Source organism: Equus quagga, chromosome 13 (genome assembly GCF_021613505.1).
Source record: "Equus quagga isolate Etosha38 chromosome 13, UCLA_HA_Equagga_1.0, whole genome shotgun sequence".
NCBI classification, from domain to species: Eukaryota; Metazoa; Chordata; class Mammalia; order Perissodactyla; family Equidae; genus Equus; species Equus quagga.
This window is the reverse complement of record NC_060279.1, coordinates 45,119,022-45,140,902: the sequence shown is the minus strand read 5'-3', so window position 1 is coordinate 45,140,902 and position 21,881 is coordinate 45,119,022. Positions and strand designations below refer to the sequence as shown.

General features: G+C 37.8%; 1 protein-coding gene across 8 annotated transcripts in view; it reads right to left on the bottom strand.

The window, feature by feature from the left end:
• PHKB (phosphorylase kinase regulatory subunit beta) overlaps window positions 1-21,881 on the bottom strand; it is a 219,435-nt gene that overhangs the window by 105,248 nt on the left and 92,306 nt on the right. For all 8 annotated transcript variants that reach the window (XM_046680401.1, XM_046680400.1, XM_046680402.1 and 5 more), the window contains 3 exons: window positions 9,786-9,843; window positions 9,152-9,229; window positions 6,565-6,723 (listed from right to left, as the gene is read on the bottom strand). In XM_046680401.1, the coding sequence (XP_046536357.1) occupies window positions 6,565-6,723; window positions 9,152-9,229; window positions 9,786-9,843 (295 nt within the window). The remainder of the gene's footprint in view (window positions 1-6,564; window positions 6,724-9,151; window positions 9,230-9,785; window positions 9,844-21,881) is intronic.

The window sequence follows — 21,881 nt, the reverse complement described above, 5'->3', positions numbered from 1 at the left end:
AATGGTAAAAGTGACAAGCACCTTAAAACGTCAAGTTAATAGACTTTTTTTTTTTCACTGCATTGATTTTTAGCATTCAGAAGGCAAAAACAGAGCACCTCATAGCGCTAATTCCATGGTACTGGTTTTCTGGTGAAGAGTGACGAGCCTGAAAGAACTTATACCCAACCAATTACAAAACTGTTAAACGGAAAATGAAAGAACAGGATAAAAGAGCAACTGGCTTTCTACATTTCACAATACAGTACCCAACTGCACAGATAATCGAGCATTTCTATAAATAGGGATAGCTGACTTTAAATCCTTAGAAGACAGATTAGGGTCACTAAGATTTGCATTTTTTATGCACAGAAAGGCTTACAAAATATACCCTGAGTTTACCTCTAACAATAATTGTTGAGAGTAAAAAGAAAATATTAAGGAGTATTTTGGTTTCTTTAATCAAATGACAATTTAAAGGAAATTTAACAGAGTGGGAAATTTTTTTATCATGACACAAAATTACATAGAACACACTAAAATAGGCTCAGCAGCTAATTTACAGAGAAAGATTACGTGATTCAAAGCCTAGTTGATTCCCAACTGCAGTGACACATATTAGAGACACACGTATTAAGAGAAGTGAGCTATGGAGAAAAAGAAAACATAGATCTTCAATGTCATACCTTATACCAAAAAATCCCAAATGTATGTTTTTAACTCAATTGATTAACAGTGATGAACTTTCAAAGATTAGATGTTAAATTCTATGGCAAGAATTTAAATATAAAAACAATGAAAGACCTGAATATATAAAGACTGTAAATTTCGTTCATCAAAAAACAGAAGCAGCAAAGTTCAGAGGCAAACAAACTAGGAAACTGTCAGAAAGGTTTACTAATATATCTAACATATAAAACATTTATGCAGACTGATAAGAAAAACTGTAAAACCAAGGTTAAATGGGCAAAGCAAATAACTAGACAATTCACAGAGGACACAGAAATGACTAAGAAATATGTTTTTAACAACCAATCAGCATGTAAATGAAAACAGGATACAAATTAATTCTTACTAGCTTACCAAAGTTTTTAGTTTTTATTTTTATTTTTGCTGAAGATTTTCCCTGAGCTAACATCTGTGCCAATCTTCCCCTATGTATGTGGGCCACCAGCACAGCATGGCTGGTCACAGAGTGGTATAGGTCTGTCTGCACCTGGGAACCAAACCTGGGCCACTGAAGTGGAGCATGCTGAACTTAACCCCTAGGCCACCAGGGCTGGCTCAAAAGTTTTCAGGTTTTTTTTCCCCCTGCTTTTTTCTTCCCAAATGCCCCCAGCACATAGTTGTCTATTTTTAGTTGTGGGTCCTTCTAGTTGTGGCGAAAGTTTTTAGTTTTAATAAGCATATTTAATGCCACAAAGGTTACAGGGTGACACAATCACCTTGCAGACTCCTGAATAAATCAATAAAGTCTCTGTCAGTCTTGGGCTGAATGACCTTGGGTGAGTTGCTAAACTCTTCTGAGCTTCAGTTATGACACAGAGTACCCATCTCATAGAGAAGTTAGGAGGATTACTTAGGATATTATTTGTAAAGGGTAGAGCACAGAATCTGACTCGTTTTAAGGCAGATATTATTAAAATTTCTGGGAAACAGTTTGACAATACATATGCTTTTATATTTAATTTTACTAACATATTTGAGGGTGGGATCACAAATTTTTTATACAAGTTTTCTAGCCCTAGTAGTAATTCAACTAAAAATCTTAGTTTCAAGAAAGCCAGTCATTTACACAATGGAAGAAGATCTTTCTAGGTGAAGCTTTTTTGAAGAAGATTTGCCCTTAGCTAACATCTGCTGCCAATCTTCCTCTTTTTTTTTCTCCCCAAAGCCCCCCAGTACACAGTTGTAGTCCTAGCTGTAGGTTCTTCTAGCTCCACTATGTGGGACGCCGCTCCATCATGGCCTGATAAGCAGTGAACCCCAGGCTGCCGAAGTAGAGCACGTGAACCTAACCACTTGGCCATGGGCCATGGGGCCAGCCCATAGGTGAAGCTTTTAAAGTAATACTGTATTACATGTGCTCTCAAGGTGTTTATAATGCCTACTGCACAGAAATCCTACCGTAGGTCACTAGCAATCACATGAATACCACAAAAAGGATGACAAAAGTGCTCAGAAATTGATGTCTTTCTGCTTGAAGTTTCCTGAAGTGTAACAGCTGGAAAATCTTTTAGCAACCACAATTTAGAAATTTATCTGTACATTCTTATCTATTCATTTTGTCTTTGAGTTAAAGACTGATTTACTGATGCGTTACTGATGAGTATCAGTAACAAAACCACGTGCTATACTGAGTAATTGAGTCAATTGCATTTGGAGTCAACAGATGAATGAAAATCAAGACCTCAGTTTCTTACGACCTCATGCACACTAGAGGGCACTTGATCACTAATTGAAAAGCATTAGACTTTCAGGCTTAATCAGTGGCTTTTATATTTGAGGTCAATTGGGCAAGAAATATCATGAATGAAATCAAATGCAAATGGACTTAGTTACAAACACTGGAATTAGGAGGTAGTACATCAGAATAACTATGCTGCCCTCAGAGGGCAGAAATATTTCCCAGATTGTCGCATTTCCTGCTTGCTGTAGAGTGACTGGCTATCATAATGACTAGCATAGAGCAGGCCTCTACAAATAGTAGCTGAATCATCGAGTAGATTAACGGTTAGGGAGCAATGAGGGAAGCATTTTCTTCCAGTGATGTTTTGTGGCTATGGGAGTACTGGCAAGGAGGGTCCATGAGCATCCTGAGTTGCCAGATTAACAAGAACTATGAAACCTATTTTCACAAATACTATCTCCTAAATGGTGTCTGAGAGAGCGAGGGAAGGAAAAAGGAAGGACAGGAAGTAGAAGAATCATTTAAGTATGTATTTGTCCCACAGTAAATGCTTTATGTGTATTTCCTCATCAGTTTATCCTTCTTACATAAAAATAAAGAAACTGATGATCATAGAAGTTAAGAAAATTCTTCAAGTCATATAAGTAGTAAGTAGTAGAACTTGTATTCAAACCCTGAACCGCTTATTTCCTGAGTTTATGACTAAAACTCTTGATCTTTCCACTACAGTCCAAGAAAAATATGAAGAAAAAAAAGGAAGAGAAACCAGGGGAGAAGGAAGTGGAGGAACAAGATGATCATGTCCAAGAAATAACCTATATCACATGGCTACAAGTTTGCCAGGTATTAATACTCACTTAAAATACGGTGTCTATTGGAAAATAAATTGAGTTCCAAACAATGACTTACCAAAGAAATTTAGGGACCCAAGAAATTAAACTGGGAACCGTTTATGTACATAACATTTTGGATATTTTAAAGTACTTGCATATCTATTTTATCTTAAAGGTCTCTGACTAAAACTCCCAGAAAATTAAATAATACCCATGCCAAAAAGAAAAAATTCTTTGTAAAATTCTAGAAAATATTTTGGGAGTTTGTGTGTATTGGAGAGAAAGTTGTAGTTAATTAAAATTGCTCAATAATTCAAGCTTAATCAAAGAACATGACTTTAACTCCTGATGTTTACTAATAATGTTTTCAAAGTATTCATTCTAAAAAAATCCTTCATTCACCTGTCTTAAGTCATACAGTATGTAAAGCTCTAATCTTTAATGATTTAGGATCTTACAGTAGTACCTAAATGAAGGTCATCACCTTGAATGTCTGAGGTACAGGGCAAGGAAAGTCAGTTGCATGTACATTGGAAAAAAAAGCTAAAATCTACAAGTCAGATATGTTTTAAAGCTAAACAACCGATCTGTTAGTTTCTCTTTTAAAAAATATTAAGAAAATACGTTAAAGTTAAGTAATGGCTTTGGGAAAGTTTTAGAGTAAAGTTATCATTAATCTTATGTTATCTCATATTTCTCTAGTTTTCTTAACCTCAAAAAAATCAGAATCCAAAGATCATGATTTTCAAACAACGTATATATGATAAATACTTTTATAGTTATTTTTGCAAAGAACTCAAAAAGTATACTGCTTTCTACAGACTGATCATTTCTTACATGGATAGTTTCTAAACTCCCAAATTTAAATAATAATTGATGATGTAACAAATGATCACTTTATTCTAAGACACGTCAAATGTTATATCTTAAAATATGTCTCTGGTTTAAAATAAACAAGTTTATAATTTATACACCTAATTTATAGCAAATACTGATTTTCTAAAAGTCTAAATTTTCCAAAGGAAAATAAAAATAAATACTGTAATAATTAACTATTTTCTAAGAACACAATGGGTACTTGGGCCAGGAAACAGCATATTGAGTCTTTTTGCTCTAACAATGGAATAAAAGCCACATAGTTCTGTTGTATAATTATTCACTAAGGCATACAAAGAACAAAATATTCTTAGTAGATTTCACTGGACACAAATTGGCCTGAATTAGTGAAAAGCATATATTACAGAATATTTTTAAAAATTGAATGTTCTAATATTTTCACGTAACTCCAATTAACTGCCCACAAAATTACTGAGGCTTCTTTAATGAACAAATAAGACTTTGTCAGTAAATGTGGTGTGTGGACTCCTGATGAACATCCATAGAAGTTTGCAGGTTCTTGGGGCAAGTCTACAATAGTTAAGAGTGAGTTGTTAACCAGATGACACAGCTAGGTCAGAGCGCTAACGAACACGCAGCCTCTCATTTTTCAGTGGGAGACAAGCATGTGGTCTCCTAGTTTGCAACGCACCTTCTGCATGTTCTCTACTGCCTTTGCAGAAGGCTCAGCAGGGAAAAGAGAAACTGACTCTTTCTTTGAAGGTTCACTCTTCCAGAGATCAAGAAATGACCTACACTATTTCTGTTCATTCTGGTCTTAATATAAGAAAATGCTACCTACCACAAAATCTGTCTAAACCGAATACATTTATTTTGGAATAAGGAAGGTCCAGTGCTTTTTTACCGATGGATATTGGTTCAGTCTTTTTCTTTTTTTGTTAAAGGTCAATTTGCTTATGTAGAGTATAGTCAATTCGCTTATGTAGAGTATAGTCAATTCTGCATTCCCAATTCATCAGCCTTCTCAATTGTATCCAGAGGCTTTGTTCAAATAGCACTCTTTCTAGCTGTATCAACCTCAGGCTGAACATAGAGCAAAAAGCAAAATGAAGAAGGTTTAGATCTCAAATCCCATATCCCAGGTACCAGTTTTCAGCCTCAGAATCACAAAAAGAATTTCATTATGATCATTTGTAATTTCCAAGTGTAGTACGTAGGATTCTGATGTTAAAATTCTTGCCCTTAGATAGGTTAGCTAATCCTCTACTGTAATATGTTTTATTTAGCTATGAGTATCAACAAGCCTTTTTCGTATTCACGCTTAGTGAGATGGAAATAACATTCTAACCAGAGATAACCTCACCATCTTGGCTTGATTCTAAGAAAACTACTTCATCTCATATTTTTGTCTTTTGGAAAATCTAAAAGCAAAATCTGTGTAAGTAACATCAACTCCTTATCAAAAAACTGTCCCTTTAAAGGAAGAACATTTTTCTACAGTTTTTAAATTGGTATTAAGTTTATATGGAGACCCAGAAAATGCAGTTAGGCAAAGAGCAAATTGAAAACAGCATTAAGTTAATTTTCTCTTCTTTGGTTAGCTTCTATTTGCTCTTATATATCACCTGTGAAAGGCTTGAATTGGAAATCTGGAATTTGAAATATTCTTCCCTAATGGAATGTACAAAGAGAAACCCAAGATTACTACTCTTACAGCACAAACAAATTTGGCATTTATGCAGTACTAAGAACAACAAAGACAGTAACAGTATTTGACATAGTAAGCAATTCTTTTAGTGCAGGTACAGTATTTACAATCAGCCTGTTTCATAATCTTTTTGCCATAAGGGAATTCTGCCTCTAATAAGATAGACTTTTTGATGGAAATGCTAATAATATTTGAAATTTTAGCAAGGAATGGCCCAGGAAAATGCGTAATGCTTCTTTGTGTTCATTAAATTAGGCTTCGTTTCAATGAGTCCAAAGAGTACTTTTATTTGGCTGAAGTTTTAGGAGAAGCTGAAGAAAAATTCTTCAAAGAATTATGAATAATAGTCTCATTAAGGCTCTAGATAATTGAGTAAATTGCCAATATGTATTTATTGGAAAGAAGAAAACTTTGGGATAACTAACCTCTTTTGGCAAGTGGTTTACTAAAGCTATGACCAAACATGATTGTTACATTAAATCAGAATTTTACTACATTATATAAAAGTAAGTAAAGTTCCCACCGGCTTCTGCTAGAAACCTATCCACTAAGCTGAATGCAGCTCTCTAAATTATCAAAATGGTACCCACACCTATCTGACTTTCTTCCCAGAAACTGTCCATCATCATTCAGTGAAACAGACATATTAATATACATTTACACACTAAGAAATTCTCCCAAGACCTCTTAACAACATGAAACACCACCCAAATCCAAGAAAAATGTCTGCAAAGACATATTTATTTCTAACAATTTGATAACAAGAGAAAAAACTGTTCCCAATCTTTTCTACTTACCCAAGAGTTTTGCAATGATATAAAGGGCTTGTCCCCAAAGAAATAGTTTTCCATCACGCCCACAGTTGCTAGGAAATCGCTTTTGACTACCAGGGTTTCTTTTTTCAGATTCTACAAAATCAGCTGGGACATAATAGTACTTTGGTACAACAGGATAACCTATGGAGTTTAAAAATAAATATTTAAAATATAACAAATCAGTGTCCTTCCTGAATTTTCTCTTTGAGAAACTGCAATGATTAGAAAGCAAAGGGAAAGGTATGTAGCAGGTAACCGATTTGATAGACTATAGAAAATTGGATATTTTGCCTCCTTTCAGAAATTGCCAGTGCAAAATGTGGAAAAAGCTTCTTGACTTGAAAACACTAATTTGACAGCATATGCTATACTTTAGCCGACAATGTGTACATAATCTCCTTTAACAACATTTAATTTCAACAACTTTAAATGAATCAACAAATATACAGCATGCAAATATTTAGAGTCATTGAAGAAGCTATTTTTAAGACGATTAGTCTGTGGAAGCTTTGCAAAGGAGACACTGAGTAATCTTAAATGAAGAATTATAACCCTGAGCCATTGCTTAGAGCAAAGAAACCCCCATTTTAATCGTTAAGCCCATTATCTACCATTCAATATCACTGAAGAGAACAAATCCATCTTCCCCTGTGAGCAACCTGTTTAAAAATATTACTTGGTAGGAACTAAAAATTATTATTTAAAGACTAGAATCTTTGTGGATGATATAAAGGGGGAAAAAAACCCGACTCTAGTAGAGTGCTACAGAAGTCTTTTTGCAATATCAGCCCACAGTAAACTTAATCTTCCTAATAATATTTCACAGATTTCCCTAAAATTTGCTTCCTTCTTCATGCATCAATTGTGCTATCTGTGTCTAAAACTAGTAAAAAGGCCTATATTCACAGGGAATACTTTGAACACCACTCTCTGAATGCGATGAAGCCTAAAGTCTGGCACACTAAACTACCACCTCAATGCATTAATGATCTACCACTGAATACTGAAAGATCTCATTCAAGGGATTTCTATATCATATTCATCACAACATGCATTACACTACTTCCCACAGTGGAAAAGTAATTATTTAGAGTGTAAAGACATAACTGGTTTAAAAAATTAGTATTTATTTCAAATTCAATGTTTATCCATAAACATCACTACTTTAACATTAAAAGTATTTTAAAGGGTGAGCACATAATGTGAAGTATTTACTCTAGGGTACTTGTGGAAAACCCTAAAGAATATTACAAACTTCACATGAGATAGGAATGGGCTCAGTGCTGTAACTGTTAGTGGATGGACTGTGTCCATAAGACCCTCTATTTTTTTTTTTTTTTAAAGATTTTGTTTTTTCCTTTTTCTCCCCAAAGCCCCCCAGTACATAGTTGTATATTCTTCATTGTGGGTCCTTCTAGTTGTAGCATGTGGGATGCTGCCTCAGCATGGTTTGATGAGCAGTGCCATGTCCGTGCCCAGGATTCGAACCAATGAAACACTGGGCCCCATGCAGCGGAGCGCACAGACTTAACCACTCAGCCACAGGGCCAGCCCCAAGACCCTCCATTTTTACCAAGACATAATAATTTTGTTGTTGTTGTTGTTGCTGAGGAAGATTAGCACTGAGCTAACATCTGTGCCAATCTTCTTCCACTGTTTATGTGGGTTGCCACCACAGCATGGCTGACGAGTAGTGCAGGTCTGTGCCTAGGATCCAAACCCACAAACTTGGACTGCCAAAGTGGAGTGCACCAAGCTTAACCACCATGACACGGGGCCAGCCCCAAGACATCATAATTTTTAACTTTCAGATAAATATGTTTTCAAAGCTGTTCACTCATGAGAAAATATTCTTATTTTATTAATATTTCCAAACCCCAAAGATACTTGGAATTTCTCCTTTGGAATTCCTTTGATAACTGGTTTTCTAGTCATACAGAAAAATCAGTTATGTTCTTTTATGGGCCCTGCCAGTGTTTAACTGAAACCAACATCCTACTCATAAGACAGGGCCTTTTGACCATTTCTAAAATATTAAATCCATCCTCAAAGGATGACATTTTAGCTCACAGCTGATCTTCAAAATAAGATGCTAAAAGCCCTAGAGGCAGGTCCAGAAGGGAGGCCAGAAAGTTCTTGACCATGAGAGTCCCTTTAGGCTAAGGAGAGCCACTAGGTGGCCCTCTGGAGGGGCAGCAGTCACCTGAACAAACCATTTCTGGTGAGCTGAATAAAAATCAGTCACTTTATATACTGTCACACTACACAGAGTGAAGAAGTTACATAGCAGCTAACGGAGGAAGAACCTCTGCCTATCTGCCAAACTATTTTGCAGTTACTATAGCCATGACCACTGAAACTCATCTCCACCCTTCTACTGCCTAATGAACTCCTTTTAGAAAAACAAATTTACGATGAAAAATTAACAATTATTCTAATTCATTCAAGGTCCCACTCATTTTTTAAAATTTAATATAAACTGCTCTGTTTAAAAAGGAATCATTTACACATTTCAAAGGAACATGAAGGAAATACTAGTAGGAAGATTTTCTTGAGAAAACAACTGTACCTTCTGTGGTCTGATGGAGTACTGGAGTCAGAAGATCCTGATATTCCTTTACTTGCTTGGGATTGCCTCTGAAAACTCCTAAAATGTAAAATATAAAATCCAATAGTACCTGAGCTCAATAAGCAACATACAAATTTTACCATAGGAAAATCTATTAGCCCAGTTATAATTATTTTGGTAATTTTCTACATAAATGATAAAAATAAAATTGAAAAAGGTAACACAAATGTGTGTGATATTTTTTCAGGAAATCGATTTTACAAGGTCATGTCAGCATTTAGAATCGAAAACTGAATTTTAGTCAAAATTTCTCTATTCTTAAGTGTAAATGTTATGGATATTCATAATGCTATGGATTACAGTATTCATGATTTCTATTCATAGAAAAATTCTTTGCAAATGTGAAAATATATTTGTATTATTTTTTAAATACTTAAAGTTTTTAAAAATTCTTCTATATTAAATGATTTAATATTCACTCGGAAAGCAGAAGAGCAGCATACGAAAATGCAGAGCAGTTAACATCACGGTAGTGCAGTCTATTTTGCTAGCTGAAAGGAACCATGTTTCATTTCTCTCTTCTTTAAACCACTTATATCCTATAGCTTAAATTTCAGGAGAAAAGCTCACTTACCATCAATCATCATGTAAAGGAAAAATATGGGAAATTCACATTCAATGCCATCAAATAGCTAAAACAGAAAATAAAATATTGAAAAGTTCACTAACAGAACAATTAGTACAATTATATGACTTAGAACAATTATATTTAGGATGTACATAAAAGATTCATTTATAGTAATAACAAAATTGGACTGATTTACCAGAATTTTCCTTATTCTTTTTTCAAAAACTTTCTCAGAACTCATTCGAATGCTCATTCATTTAATCCGTCACACAGTACTTATTCATTCAATAAGCATTTACTAAGTACTTAGCAATACCTAGCACCAACCAGACAGAGGGCTAAAAAGACAAGAGAACCTGCCCACAAAGGCTCACAGCCTAGCGGGGAGGCAGGCACGTAAACGAACAACTGCAGCACCTGATGAAATCTATACACACAGCATATCAGAAACACAGGGAAGGAAGGACCCGAGTCTGCCTAGGGGGTCAGGAAGGGTTTATAGGCCAGGAGATGCTTTAACTAATGCTTGACGGATTTCTCTATGGAGATGAGCTAAGGAAACTCTACACAGAGAAAGCAACTACAGTATAAACTACAGATGTATGGAAGCACAAAGTTTCTTAAAGAAACTACCAACAATTCAGTATTTCTGGAACAAGCAAGGAAGAAATAGTGGAAGCTGAAGCCCAACAGTAGGCCAGGCCAGCCAGATCAGGAAGAGCCTGGGAGGGCACGCTGAGAGACTAAGACACTGATTTGGAAGTGACAGGGAACCACAGTTGAATACTCAGCAGGATCAGATTTACTCATTAGATTTACTTGCTAGATGGACAGTTTACTGAAGAGACTTTTAGGGCAAGAGATGAGACCATTTGGAAGGCTGCTGGGAATAATCTAAAGAGAAAAGATGATAGCCTAACCAAGGCTTTTCAACTTCAGCACTTATTGATATTTTGGGCCAAAAACTTCTTTGTTATAGGGGCTATCCTGTGCATTGCAGGATGTTTAGTAGAATCCCTGGCCTTTACCTTCCAGATGCCAGTAGCACCCACCACATGGTGACAATGAAAATGACTGCAGATATTGTCAAAGGTCCCCTGGGGACAGTTCTTGGTTATGAATCGTTAGCCTAAACCAAGGCATTAATAGAGAGGAAGGCTAAATCTGTCAGCCCTGGGGAGTGATAAATAGAGTTGAGTGAGAGTGAAGCACCTAGGATGACTCTCAGGACTGGGACTTGGGAAGAAGGGTAGGAGATGAACATAAGCAGACTGCAAGGCATCCAAGTGAGGATGTCCGAAAGGCAGTTGGATTCATGGTAGGGCACTCAGGGGGAGAAGTATGAGTTAGGGATAGAAACACTAGGGTTAACAGTGACAGCTAAAGCTATGACTGTGTGAATAGCAGAAGAGGACTGAGGATGGAACCCAGGAGAAGAGTAATATTTAAGAGGTGGAAGAAAAGGAACCTGCAAAGGAGACTAACAAAGACAGTGAGAGAAGTAAGCAGAGAGTCAGGAAGAGAACTGGGTCACAGAAAACGTTTCAAGAAAGAGAACTCAGTTAAGACACTCAAATGCCAAAGAAATAAGTGAAATAAGGTCAGAAAAGCATCCAGGGTGACCAATGACCTACACTGACTGAAGCCAGCACAGCTACCAGAAGTACTGGGGAGAGGAGCAGGGTTATAAAGTGAAGAGTAAGCAGGAGGCCAACAAGGCACTACACCAAGAATAGACCATGCTTTTCAGAAGTGTAGCCACAAAGACAGAGGCAATGGGAGGCAGAAAGAGGTGAGGGTTGAGGGAGGGTTTTTGTTGGTGTTCATTTTTCTTAATTTTTTTCATTGTAGTCATAATAGTTTATAACACTGTGAAATTTCAGTTGTACATTATTATTTGTCAAACACCATATAAATGTGCCCCTTCACCCCTTGTCCCCATCCCCCACCTCCTTTCCCCATGGTAACCACTAAATTGTTCTCTTTGTCCATAAGTTTATCTTCCATAAATAAGTGAAATCATATGGTGTTTGCCCTTCTCCCTCTGGCTTATTTAGCTTAACATAATACTCTCAAGGTCCATCGATGTGGTTGCAAATGGGATGATTTTTCTTTTTTTATGGCTGAGTGGTATTCCATTGTATATATATACCACATCTTTTTTATCCAATCATCAGTCAATGGGCACTTGGGCTGTTTCCACAACTTGTGTATAGTGAACAATGCTGCGATGAACATAGTGCACAAGTCTCTTTGAATTGTTGATTTCAAGTTCTTTAGATAAATACCCAGTAGTGGGATAGCTGGGTCATATGGTATTTCTATTTTTAATTTTTTGAGAAATCTGTATACTGTTTTCCATAGTGAGTACAACAGTTTGCATTTCCACCAGCAGTGGATGAGGGTTCCTTTTTCTCCATAACCTTTCCGACGTTTGTTATTTTTTGTCTTGGTGATTATAGCCATTTTAATGGACGTAAGGTGATATCTAAGTGCAGTTTTGATCTGCATTTCCCTGGTGATTAGTGATGTTGAACATCTTTTCATGTGCCTATGGGCCATCTGCATTTGTTCTTTGGAAAAATGTCTGTTCATATCCTCTGCCCATTTTTTGACTGGGTTCTTCGTTTTTTTGTTGTTGAGTTGTATGAGTTCTTTATATATTATGCAGATTGACCCCTTATCAGATACATGATTTGCAAATATTTTCTCCCAGTTGGTGGGTTGTCTCTTCATTTTGTTCTTGGTTTCCCCTGCCTTGCAGAAGCTCTTTAGTCTGATGAAGTCCCACTTGTTTACTTTTTCTTTTGTTTCCCTTGTCCGAGTAGACATGGTATTCAAAAAGGTCCTTTTAAGCCTGATGTCAAAGAGTGTACTGTCTATATTTTCTTGCAGAAGTTTTATGGTTTCAGGTCTTACCTTCAAGTCTTTGGTCCATTTTAAGTCTATTTTTCTGTATGGCAAAAGATAATGGTCTACTTTCATTCTTTTGCATGTGTCTGTCCAGTTTCCCCAGCACCATTTATTGAAGAGGCTTTCCTTTCTCCATTGTATGTTCTTGGCTCTTCTGTCGAAGATGAGCTGTCCATAGATGTGTGGTTTTATTTCTGGGCTTACAATTCTGTTCCACTGATCTGTGTGCCTGTTTTTATATACCAGTACTGTGCTGCTTTGATTACTATAGCTTTGTGATATATTTTGGAGTCAGGGATTGTGATGGGTCCAGGTTTATTCTTGTTTCTCAAGATTGCTTTGGCTATTTGGGGTCTTTTTTGGCCCTATATGAATTTTAAGATTCTTTGTTCTATTTCTTAGAAGAACGTCAATGGGGTTGCACTGAATCTTTAGATTGCTTTAGGTAGTATGAAGATTTTAACTATGTTTATTCTTCCAATCCATGTGCATGCAGTATCTTTCCATTTCTTTATGTCATTATCGATTTCTATCAGTAATGTCTTATAGTTTCCCTTGTATAGGTCTTTCACCTCCTTGGATAAACTTATTCCTAGATATTTTATTATTTTTGTTGCAATTGTAAATGGGATTGTATTCTTGGGTTCCAGTTCTGTTGGTTCATTATTAGAGTATAGAAACACCACTGATTTTTGTAAGTTGACTTTGTACCCTGCAACTTTGCTGTAGTTGTTGATTATTCCTAATAGTTTTCTGATGGATTCTTTAGGGTTTTCTATATATAAAATCATGTCATCTGCAAACAGAGAGTGTTTCACTTCTTCAGTGCATACTAGGATTCCTTTTATTTCTTTTTCTTGCCTAATTGCTCTGACCAAAACCTCTAGTACTATGTTGAATAAGAGTGGAGTGGGCACTGTTGTCTTGTTCCTGTTCCCAGAAGGATGGCTTTCAGTTTTTCCCCATTGAGTACCATGTTGGCTATGGGTTTGTCATATGTGGCCTTTTTCATGTTGAGGTACTTCTATGTCTATTTGAGAGTTTTTATCATGAATGTATGTTGGATCTCGTCAAATGCTTTCTCTGTGTCTGTTGAGATTATCATGCGCTTTTTGTTTGTCATTTTGTTAATGTGGTGTATAACATTGATTGGTTTGCAGATGTTGAACAATGCCTGTGTCCCTGGTATGAATCCCACTTGATGTATGATCTTTTTAATGTATTGCTGTATTCGGTTTGCCAACATTTTGTTGAGGATTTTTACATTTATGTTCATCAGCAATATTGGCCTCTAGTTTTCCTTCTTTGTGTTGTCCTTGTCTGGCTTTCATATCAGGGTGATGCTGGACTCATAGAATGTGTTGGGAAGCATTCCACATTCCCCAATTGTCTGGAATAGTTTGAGAAGGATAGGTAACAAATCTTTGAATGTTTGGTAGAATTCTCCAGAGAAGCCATCTGGTCCTGGACTTTTACTTGTTGGGACATTTTTGATTACTGTTTCAATCTCTTTCCTTGTGATTGGTCTATTCAGATTCTCTATTTCTCCTTGATTCAGTTTTGGGAGATTGTAAGAGTCTAACGGTTTATCCATTTGTTCTAGATTGTCCAGTTTGTTGGCATATAGTTTTTCATAATATTCTCCTATAATCTTTCATTCTGTGGTATTGATTCTAATTTCTCCTCCTTCATTTCTAATTTTATTTATTTAAGCCTTCTCTCTTTTTTTATTAGTGAGTCTAGCAAAGGGTTTGTCAATTTTGTTTATCCTCTCAAAGAACCAGTTCCTTGTTTCATCGATCCTTTCTGCAGTCTTTTTTGTTTCAATTTCATTTATTTCTGCTCTAATTTTTATTGCTTCCCTCCTGCTGAGTTTGAACTTTGTTTGTTCTGCTTTTTTGAATTCTGTTAGATGTAGTTTAAGATTGTTTATTTGAGCTTTATCTTGTTAATGTGAGCCTGTATTGGAATAAACTACGCTCTTGGGATTGCTTTTGCTGCATCCCATATGAGTTGGTACTATGTGTTTTCATTTTCATTGGTCTCCAGATATTTTTTGATTTCTCCTTTAATTTCTTCGATGACCCATTGGTTGTTCAGTAGCATATTGTTTAGTCTCCACATTTTTGTTCCTTTCCCAGCATTTTTCTTGTAGTTGATTTCTAGTTTCATAGCACTATGGTCAGAAAAGATAGTAGATATGATTTGTATCTTCTTAAATTTATTGAGGATTGCCTTGTTTCCCAACATACGGTCTATCTTTAAGAATGTTCCATGTGTGCTTGAGAAGAATGCATATTCTGCTGTTTTTGGATGGAGTCTTCTATATCTATCTATTAAGGTCATCTGGTCTAGTTATTCATTTAATTTCCCCTATTTCCTTGTTGACTTTCTGTCTGGATGATCTATCCATTGATGTAAGTGTGGTGTTGAGGTCCCCTACTATTATTGTGTTGTTATTAATAGCTCCTTTTAGGTTTGTTAATAGTTGCTTTGTGTACTTTGCTACTCCTGTGTTGGGTGCACATATATTTATAAGTTTTATGTCTTGGTGGAATATCCCTTTTATCATTATAAACTGCCCCTCTTTGTCTCTCTTTACTCGTTTTATCTTGAAGTCTACTTTGTCTGATATAAGTATGGCAACATCTGCTTTCTTTTGTTTGCCATTAGCATAAAGTATCATCTTCCATCCCTTCATTCTAAGCCCATGTTTGTCTTTGGAGCCGAGATGTATTTCCTGGAGGCAGCATATTGTTCAGTCTTGTTCTTTAATCCATCCCACCACTCTGTGCTTTTTGGAGAATTCAACCCATTTACATTTAGAGTGATTATCGATATATGAGGGCTTAATACTGCCATCTCATCCCTCATTTTCTGGTACTTCTGCATTTCCTTTGTTTCTCGTCTCATGCATTTTGTACTACCAATTTGATTAGGTAGTTTTCTATGTTGGTTTTCATGATTTTCTCCTTGTTTATCATATATGTCTCTGTTCTAATTATTTGTTTAGTGGTTACCATTAGGTTTATATAAAAAATCTCGTAGATGTGATAGTCCATTTTCTGATAGCCTCTTATTTCCTTAGACGATACTGATCCTATCACTTACCTCTTCCCCTTCTAAGTTATTTTTGTCATATCTTATTCCATCTTGTGTTGTGAGTTTGTGGTTAAAATGACGAACTTATTTTTATTTTGGTGTTTTCCTTCTCTTTATCCTTAATGTTAAAATTAAGTATTTACTAACCTGATCTGATACACAGCTGCCATTTTCTGATTATTGCCTACCTATTCATCTCCTTGCTCAGGGTTTTGTAACTCCTTTCATATTTTTTTTTTTTTTCCAGGTATGAGAGCCTTCTTGAGGTTTTCTTGTAGGGGAGTGTCTTGTGATGATGAAGTCTCTTAGGTTTTATTTATCTGAGGAAGTTTTTATTTCTTTGTAACATCTGAAGGCTATTTTTGTCGAATAGAGTATTCTTGGCTGAAAGTTTTTGTCTTTCAGAATTTTCAATATATCATCCCACTGTCTCCTAGCCTGTAAGGTTTCTCCTGAGAAATATGCTGAGAGCCTGATAGGGGTTCAGTTGTAAGTTATTTTCTTCTCCCTTGCTGACCTTAGTATTTTTTCTTTGTCATTGACTTTTGCCAGCTTTACCACTATATGCCTTGCAGTAGGTCTTTTTACACTGATGTAATTAGGAGATCTATTGTCTTTGTTCACTTGTATTTCCAGCTCTTTCCCCAGGTTTGTGACATCCTCAGCTATTATTTCTTTGAACAAGGTTTCTGCTCCATTCTCCTTCTCTTGGCCATCTGAAATACCTATAATCCTTATGTTTCATTTCCTAATTAAGTCAGATATTTCTCTGAGACTTTCTTCATTTGTTTTTAGTCTTAGTTCTCTCTTCTCCTCCATCAGAAGCATTTCTTTATGACTGTTCTCTATGTTGCTAATTCTGTCCTCCATAACGTCAGCTCTGTTGTTTAGAGAATCCAGAATTTTCTTTATCTCATCCATTGCATTTTTCATCTCCAAACAATTCTGACTGGTTCTTCTTTATACTTTCAATCACTTTTGTGAAGAAGCTCTAAAATTCGTTAATTTGTCTTTCTGTGTTTTCTTGTAACTCACTGAGCTTTATTATGACAGATGTTTTGAATTCTTTGTCATTTAGGTTACGAGTTGCTGTGCCTTCAGGGCTGGTTTCTGGGTAATTGTCACTTTTCTTCTGGTCTGGAGATTTAATATACTTTTTCATACTGCTTGATGGCGTAGTTTTTTTCCTTCCACATAGTTATTACCTGGTTGCAGCTGCCATGTGCCGCAAAGGAGTGGGGATCAGGCGCTGTGTATTCTGGGCCTAGCATGATCCATGGTTCCTCAGCTCAAGCCGCTGACTCCTTTTCTTTCCAGGCACAGGGATGGGTGCTTTCTTTCACCTGTGCTTCCCCAGGCCTCTGCTTTTCTCTCTGTATGGACCTCTGGGTGATCGAAAGGCTGCAGTGCTGGGAAGGGGAAGGGGCACCTTCTTACACCTGTGTGCCTCCTGCAGCCGCTTTCTCTCTCTCTGTGGAGTGCGCTGGGTGGTCAGAGGACTCCACCAGTTGCCACCCCTCTCTCCGCGCCATGCTCTGGGTGATCCCGGGGCTCCACCAGTTGCCACCTCTCTATTCGCACAGTGCTTTCGGCAATCACATGGCTGCCCATCTCCCCAGCCAGCAACTCTCTCTCTGTGTTGTGCTCTGAGTGATTGTGGGGCTGCAGTGACAGGAAGAAAAGGGGTATCTTTCTTCATCTGCACACCTCCCCCAGCTGCAGCCCCTCTCTCTGCGTTGTGCTCTGGGTGATTTGGGGGCCAGAGTGCCAGGCACAGAAGGACCGCGTTTTCTCACTTTGTGCACCTCCCCCAGCTGCTGCCTCTCTCTCTCCATGGAGTTCCTGCCAACAAGTTTCCACTTCCCCCAGAGGATCTAGTCACACCACCTTCAGACATTTGGCTGCTTGGGTCTCTCAGACATCTTTGGTGTTGTGTGAATGTCCTCTGTTGGTGTATGAATGTCCTTTTAGTTGTATTTTAGGGGGGGAGAGTTCAGCCTGCCATGATGCTCATGCCACTCAAAACTTGTTTGTTTTTTTAAGGATGAACATCAATGTGTTTCCCAGAAGAAAAAGCAGCTGATTTGAGTTGGGGAAGCAAAACAGAGGGAAAGAAGAAGTGGGGAAGATATGGAGAAAAAAAGAAAGAGATAAAAATAGACATCCATCTATCAGGGAAGAAAAAAATGATACAGCAAGAGTCCTAGGAAGTAAAAGAGAAGAGGATGGGGTGTATTTATCGAGAGTTAGGCTTAGAATGAAGAACAGACAGCAACTTCTGTGAGGCAAGAGAGATGGAGGTAAGCATGGATGAAGGATAGATGCAGTAGATGAAGCCAAACAGGAATGAAAGGCTATCAAGTAGAAAGTAAGAAGTCAAGTCTGGGAACTTGAGGACAAATGGAAAAAAGTCAGAAAAGCTTGTAAGAGGAGTCCCTGGCAGAGTCACATACCAGAACTAACAACAGTGAAAGCAAGGATGAGGACTGAACCAAGATGGATGTCCTAAATCTGGGGTGGCATCAGTTCACACTGCTTGTGACTTTCCTCAGTGCTGCTCCGGTGCAGAAATAGAGAAAGTCTACTGGACTGACATAAAGTTGAAAGTACATAGGGTCGTAATTACAGGAGATCCAGTTCAAATATAAGTGCTATAAATCAGCACAGGAAATGGTTTATATACAAAAGAAACATCTGAAGGTGTTTAAGAGATAAATGGATCTTTTGGCCCAATCTAAGAGACTGTTATAAAGTTTCAAAGATGCCCATAATAAAATGGCTCCTAATGCTCCGAAATGATAGTCAGTTGTCAAATTAAATAAAATGATAAATAGCATGTCTCATTGTCCTGGAAAAGTAAGTGTATATTAAATTTTAAAGGAGTATTTAATTGTCAAACAAATAACAAGGTACAATGTTGCCTAGACATTTTTTATACATAGATTCATGGGATTCAACCTATCTACAGTGAGTGAGTCAAAATTATAACAATGCTTACAAAAATAAATTTTCAATCTACCCCACTAAAGCAAAATCTTCAGCAATGTGGATGGATGCTTACCTTTTTTGGGGAGTGTTATCGTTTTTTGGATAGCTTAAAAACATCAGATATAGAGTGATGTCAGCAACATGGCAGAGTGATCAGTTTTCTCTGTCTCTCCCCTTTCGAACTACAAACATTCATCGGTCAACAAAGGATATCCACAGAGCATCTCAGGACGCCTGAGTGACCTCTGCTGCTATACATGGGAAGGTGGACGGACTTCCCCCCAGGAGGACGTGGAGATAGGTGAAAACTCTCCGACCCCCAGACAGCATAGTAACTGCAAGCAACTTTCTACCAGCGGACATGCTCATAGCATTGCCATGGCACCAAGGGCAGGCGTGTGCATGCATAGGAGAAGCAATGGTGGAAACAGGTGACTACAGACCTACCTAAGCCCCCCATGATTGCCCCTTAGCCCAGTGGGAAAATCCACGGTCCCACAGCAGCCGCAGGGAAAGCATCTACTCGACATTAGCAGAGAGGCCCTGCTCAGCATTCAGAACACTGGGAAGGCCCGGGACAGGAGGAGCCCTGCCCAGCACAGAAACCTGGCAGCCTCATCTAACACACAAACTCCTGCTGTGGCTCAGAGGGGGCAAGGGAGACCCAGAGAGACCATGTGAGTGGGCAGCAGCAAGTTGGAGCCCCAGCAAGCCTGCTCCGTGGTACAGGGCAAAAATCCACGGTCCCATAGAAGCTGCAGTGAAAGCCTCTGTGCAGCGTTAGTGGAAAGGCCCCGCCTGGCAAGCACAAGGCTGGAAGGCCCTGAGGCAGAAGTAGCACAGCTGGGTGAGCTAACCACAGACTGCAGTAGATACCCATAGCTCTGCTGTGGCCCATAGGGGACAAGTGAGATCTTGCAGGCCCTGATTGTGACAGAGCTGCGTGTCTAGCTGAACCTGCTCCCGGCCACTGTGAAAGCCCATAACACCGCTGCAGACCCTAAGGAGGGAGCACATCTAGGTGGTCTGTGACAGGAGGCACCAACAAACTGAGGCTCCCCTGCGACTGTCCCCACAGCTGATGAGAGACCCCACAGGGCCACTGTGACCACAAGGAGGGGCCCAGGTCCGGTCAGCAATTAGAAGGTGCAGCCCTTCCACTCAAGTAGAAGCAAGCGGAAGCAGTAACTAAACTCTATCTCTATGTGAAGACACAAATCAACGCCATCCAGCAGTATGAAAAAATATATTAAATCTCCAGAACAGAAGGAAAATGACAAGTACCCAGAAAACAATCCCAAAGACACTGAAATCCATAACCTAAACAACAATGAATTCAAAATGGCCATCATTAAAAACTCAGTGAGTTAAAAAAGAATACAAATACACAACTCAACGAGTTCAGAAGCTATGTCACAAGAGATCTTGATAGTATAGAGAATAATGAAAAAGAAATACTGGAAATGAAGAACACAATGGAGGCGATTAAGAAAAATCTGGACTATCTGAACAGTAGGGTAGATACTATGGAAGAAATAATTAGCAATTTGGAGGATAAGAATATAGAAATGCTGCAGATGGAGGAGGAGAGAGAACTACGAATAAAAAGAAATGAAGAAATTCTCCAAGGAATATCCGACTCAATTAGGAAATGCAACATAAAGATTATAGGTATCCCATGGGGAGAAGAGAAGGAGAAGGGGGCAGAAAGCCTGTTCAAAGAAATAATGGCTGAGAACTTCCCAAACCTGGGGAGAGAGACAGAACTACATGTGACAGAAGCTAAGAGATCTCCAAACTTTGTCAATGTAAAAAGACGAACCCCAAGATATATAGTAGTGAAGCTTGCAAAAGTCAATGACAAAGAGAAAATAAGGGTAGCAAGGCAGAAGAAAATAACCTACAAAGGAATCTCCATAATGATGTCACCAGATTTCTCAGCAGATACCTTACTGGCTAGAAGAGAGTGGAATGTTATATTCAAAACTCTGAATGAGAAAAACGTGCAGCCAAGAATACTCTATCCAGCGAAAATATCCTTCAAATATGATGGAGAAATAAAAACTGTCCCAGATAAACAAAAGTTAAGGGAGTTCATTGCCACAAGAGATCCCCTACAAGAAATGCTCAGGAAGACCCTCATACCTGAGAAATCAATAAAAGGAGAGGGGTTACAAAACCCAGAGCTAGGGAGATAAGTGGAAAGACAAAATCAGAAAACTGCAGCTCTCCATCAGAACAGGTTAGCAAAGGCTAAGTATAACATTAAAGATAAAAGGAAGGGAAACACCAAGAATAAATATAAACCTGTCATTCTAACCACAAACTCACAACACTAGAAGGAAGAAAAAAAAAATCTGACAATAACAACCTAGAAGGGGAAGAGGCAAGGGATGGAAGGGGTTAATCTAGGGAAATACGAGGCCATCAGAAAATGGACTATCTCATCTATGAGACGTTTTATACAAACCACATGGTAACCACTAAACAGATAACAAGAATAAAGACACAAATAACAAATAAGAAGAAAGCCAATATAGAAATCTACCTACCTAAATTGGCAGTCCAAAAATCATAGGAGGAGAAAAAAAGGAAATGCAAGAGAACCGGAAGACAAGTGATAAAATGGCAGCGTTAGGCCCCCACATTTCAATAATCACTCTAAATGTAAGTGGATTGAACTCTCCAATCAAAGCACACAGAGTGGCAGGATGGATTAAAGAACAGGACCCAACAATATGCTGCCTCCAGAAAACACATCTCATCCCCAAAGACAAACACAGACTCACAGTGAAGGGATAGAAGACGATACTCCAAGAAATAATGAACATAAGAAAGCAGGTGTCACCATACTTAAATCAGACAAAGTAGACTTCAAAGCAAAACAGATAAAGAGAGACAAAGAGGGGGACTTTATAATGATAAAAGGGACACTGCACCTCAACACTTCATTAACACCAATGGACAGATCATCCAGAAAGTCAACAAGAATTATAGGAAATGAAAAATTAGACCAGATGGACTTAATAGATATATATATATAGAACACTCCATCCAAAAACAGCAGGTTACACATTCTTCTCAAGTGCACACGGAACA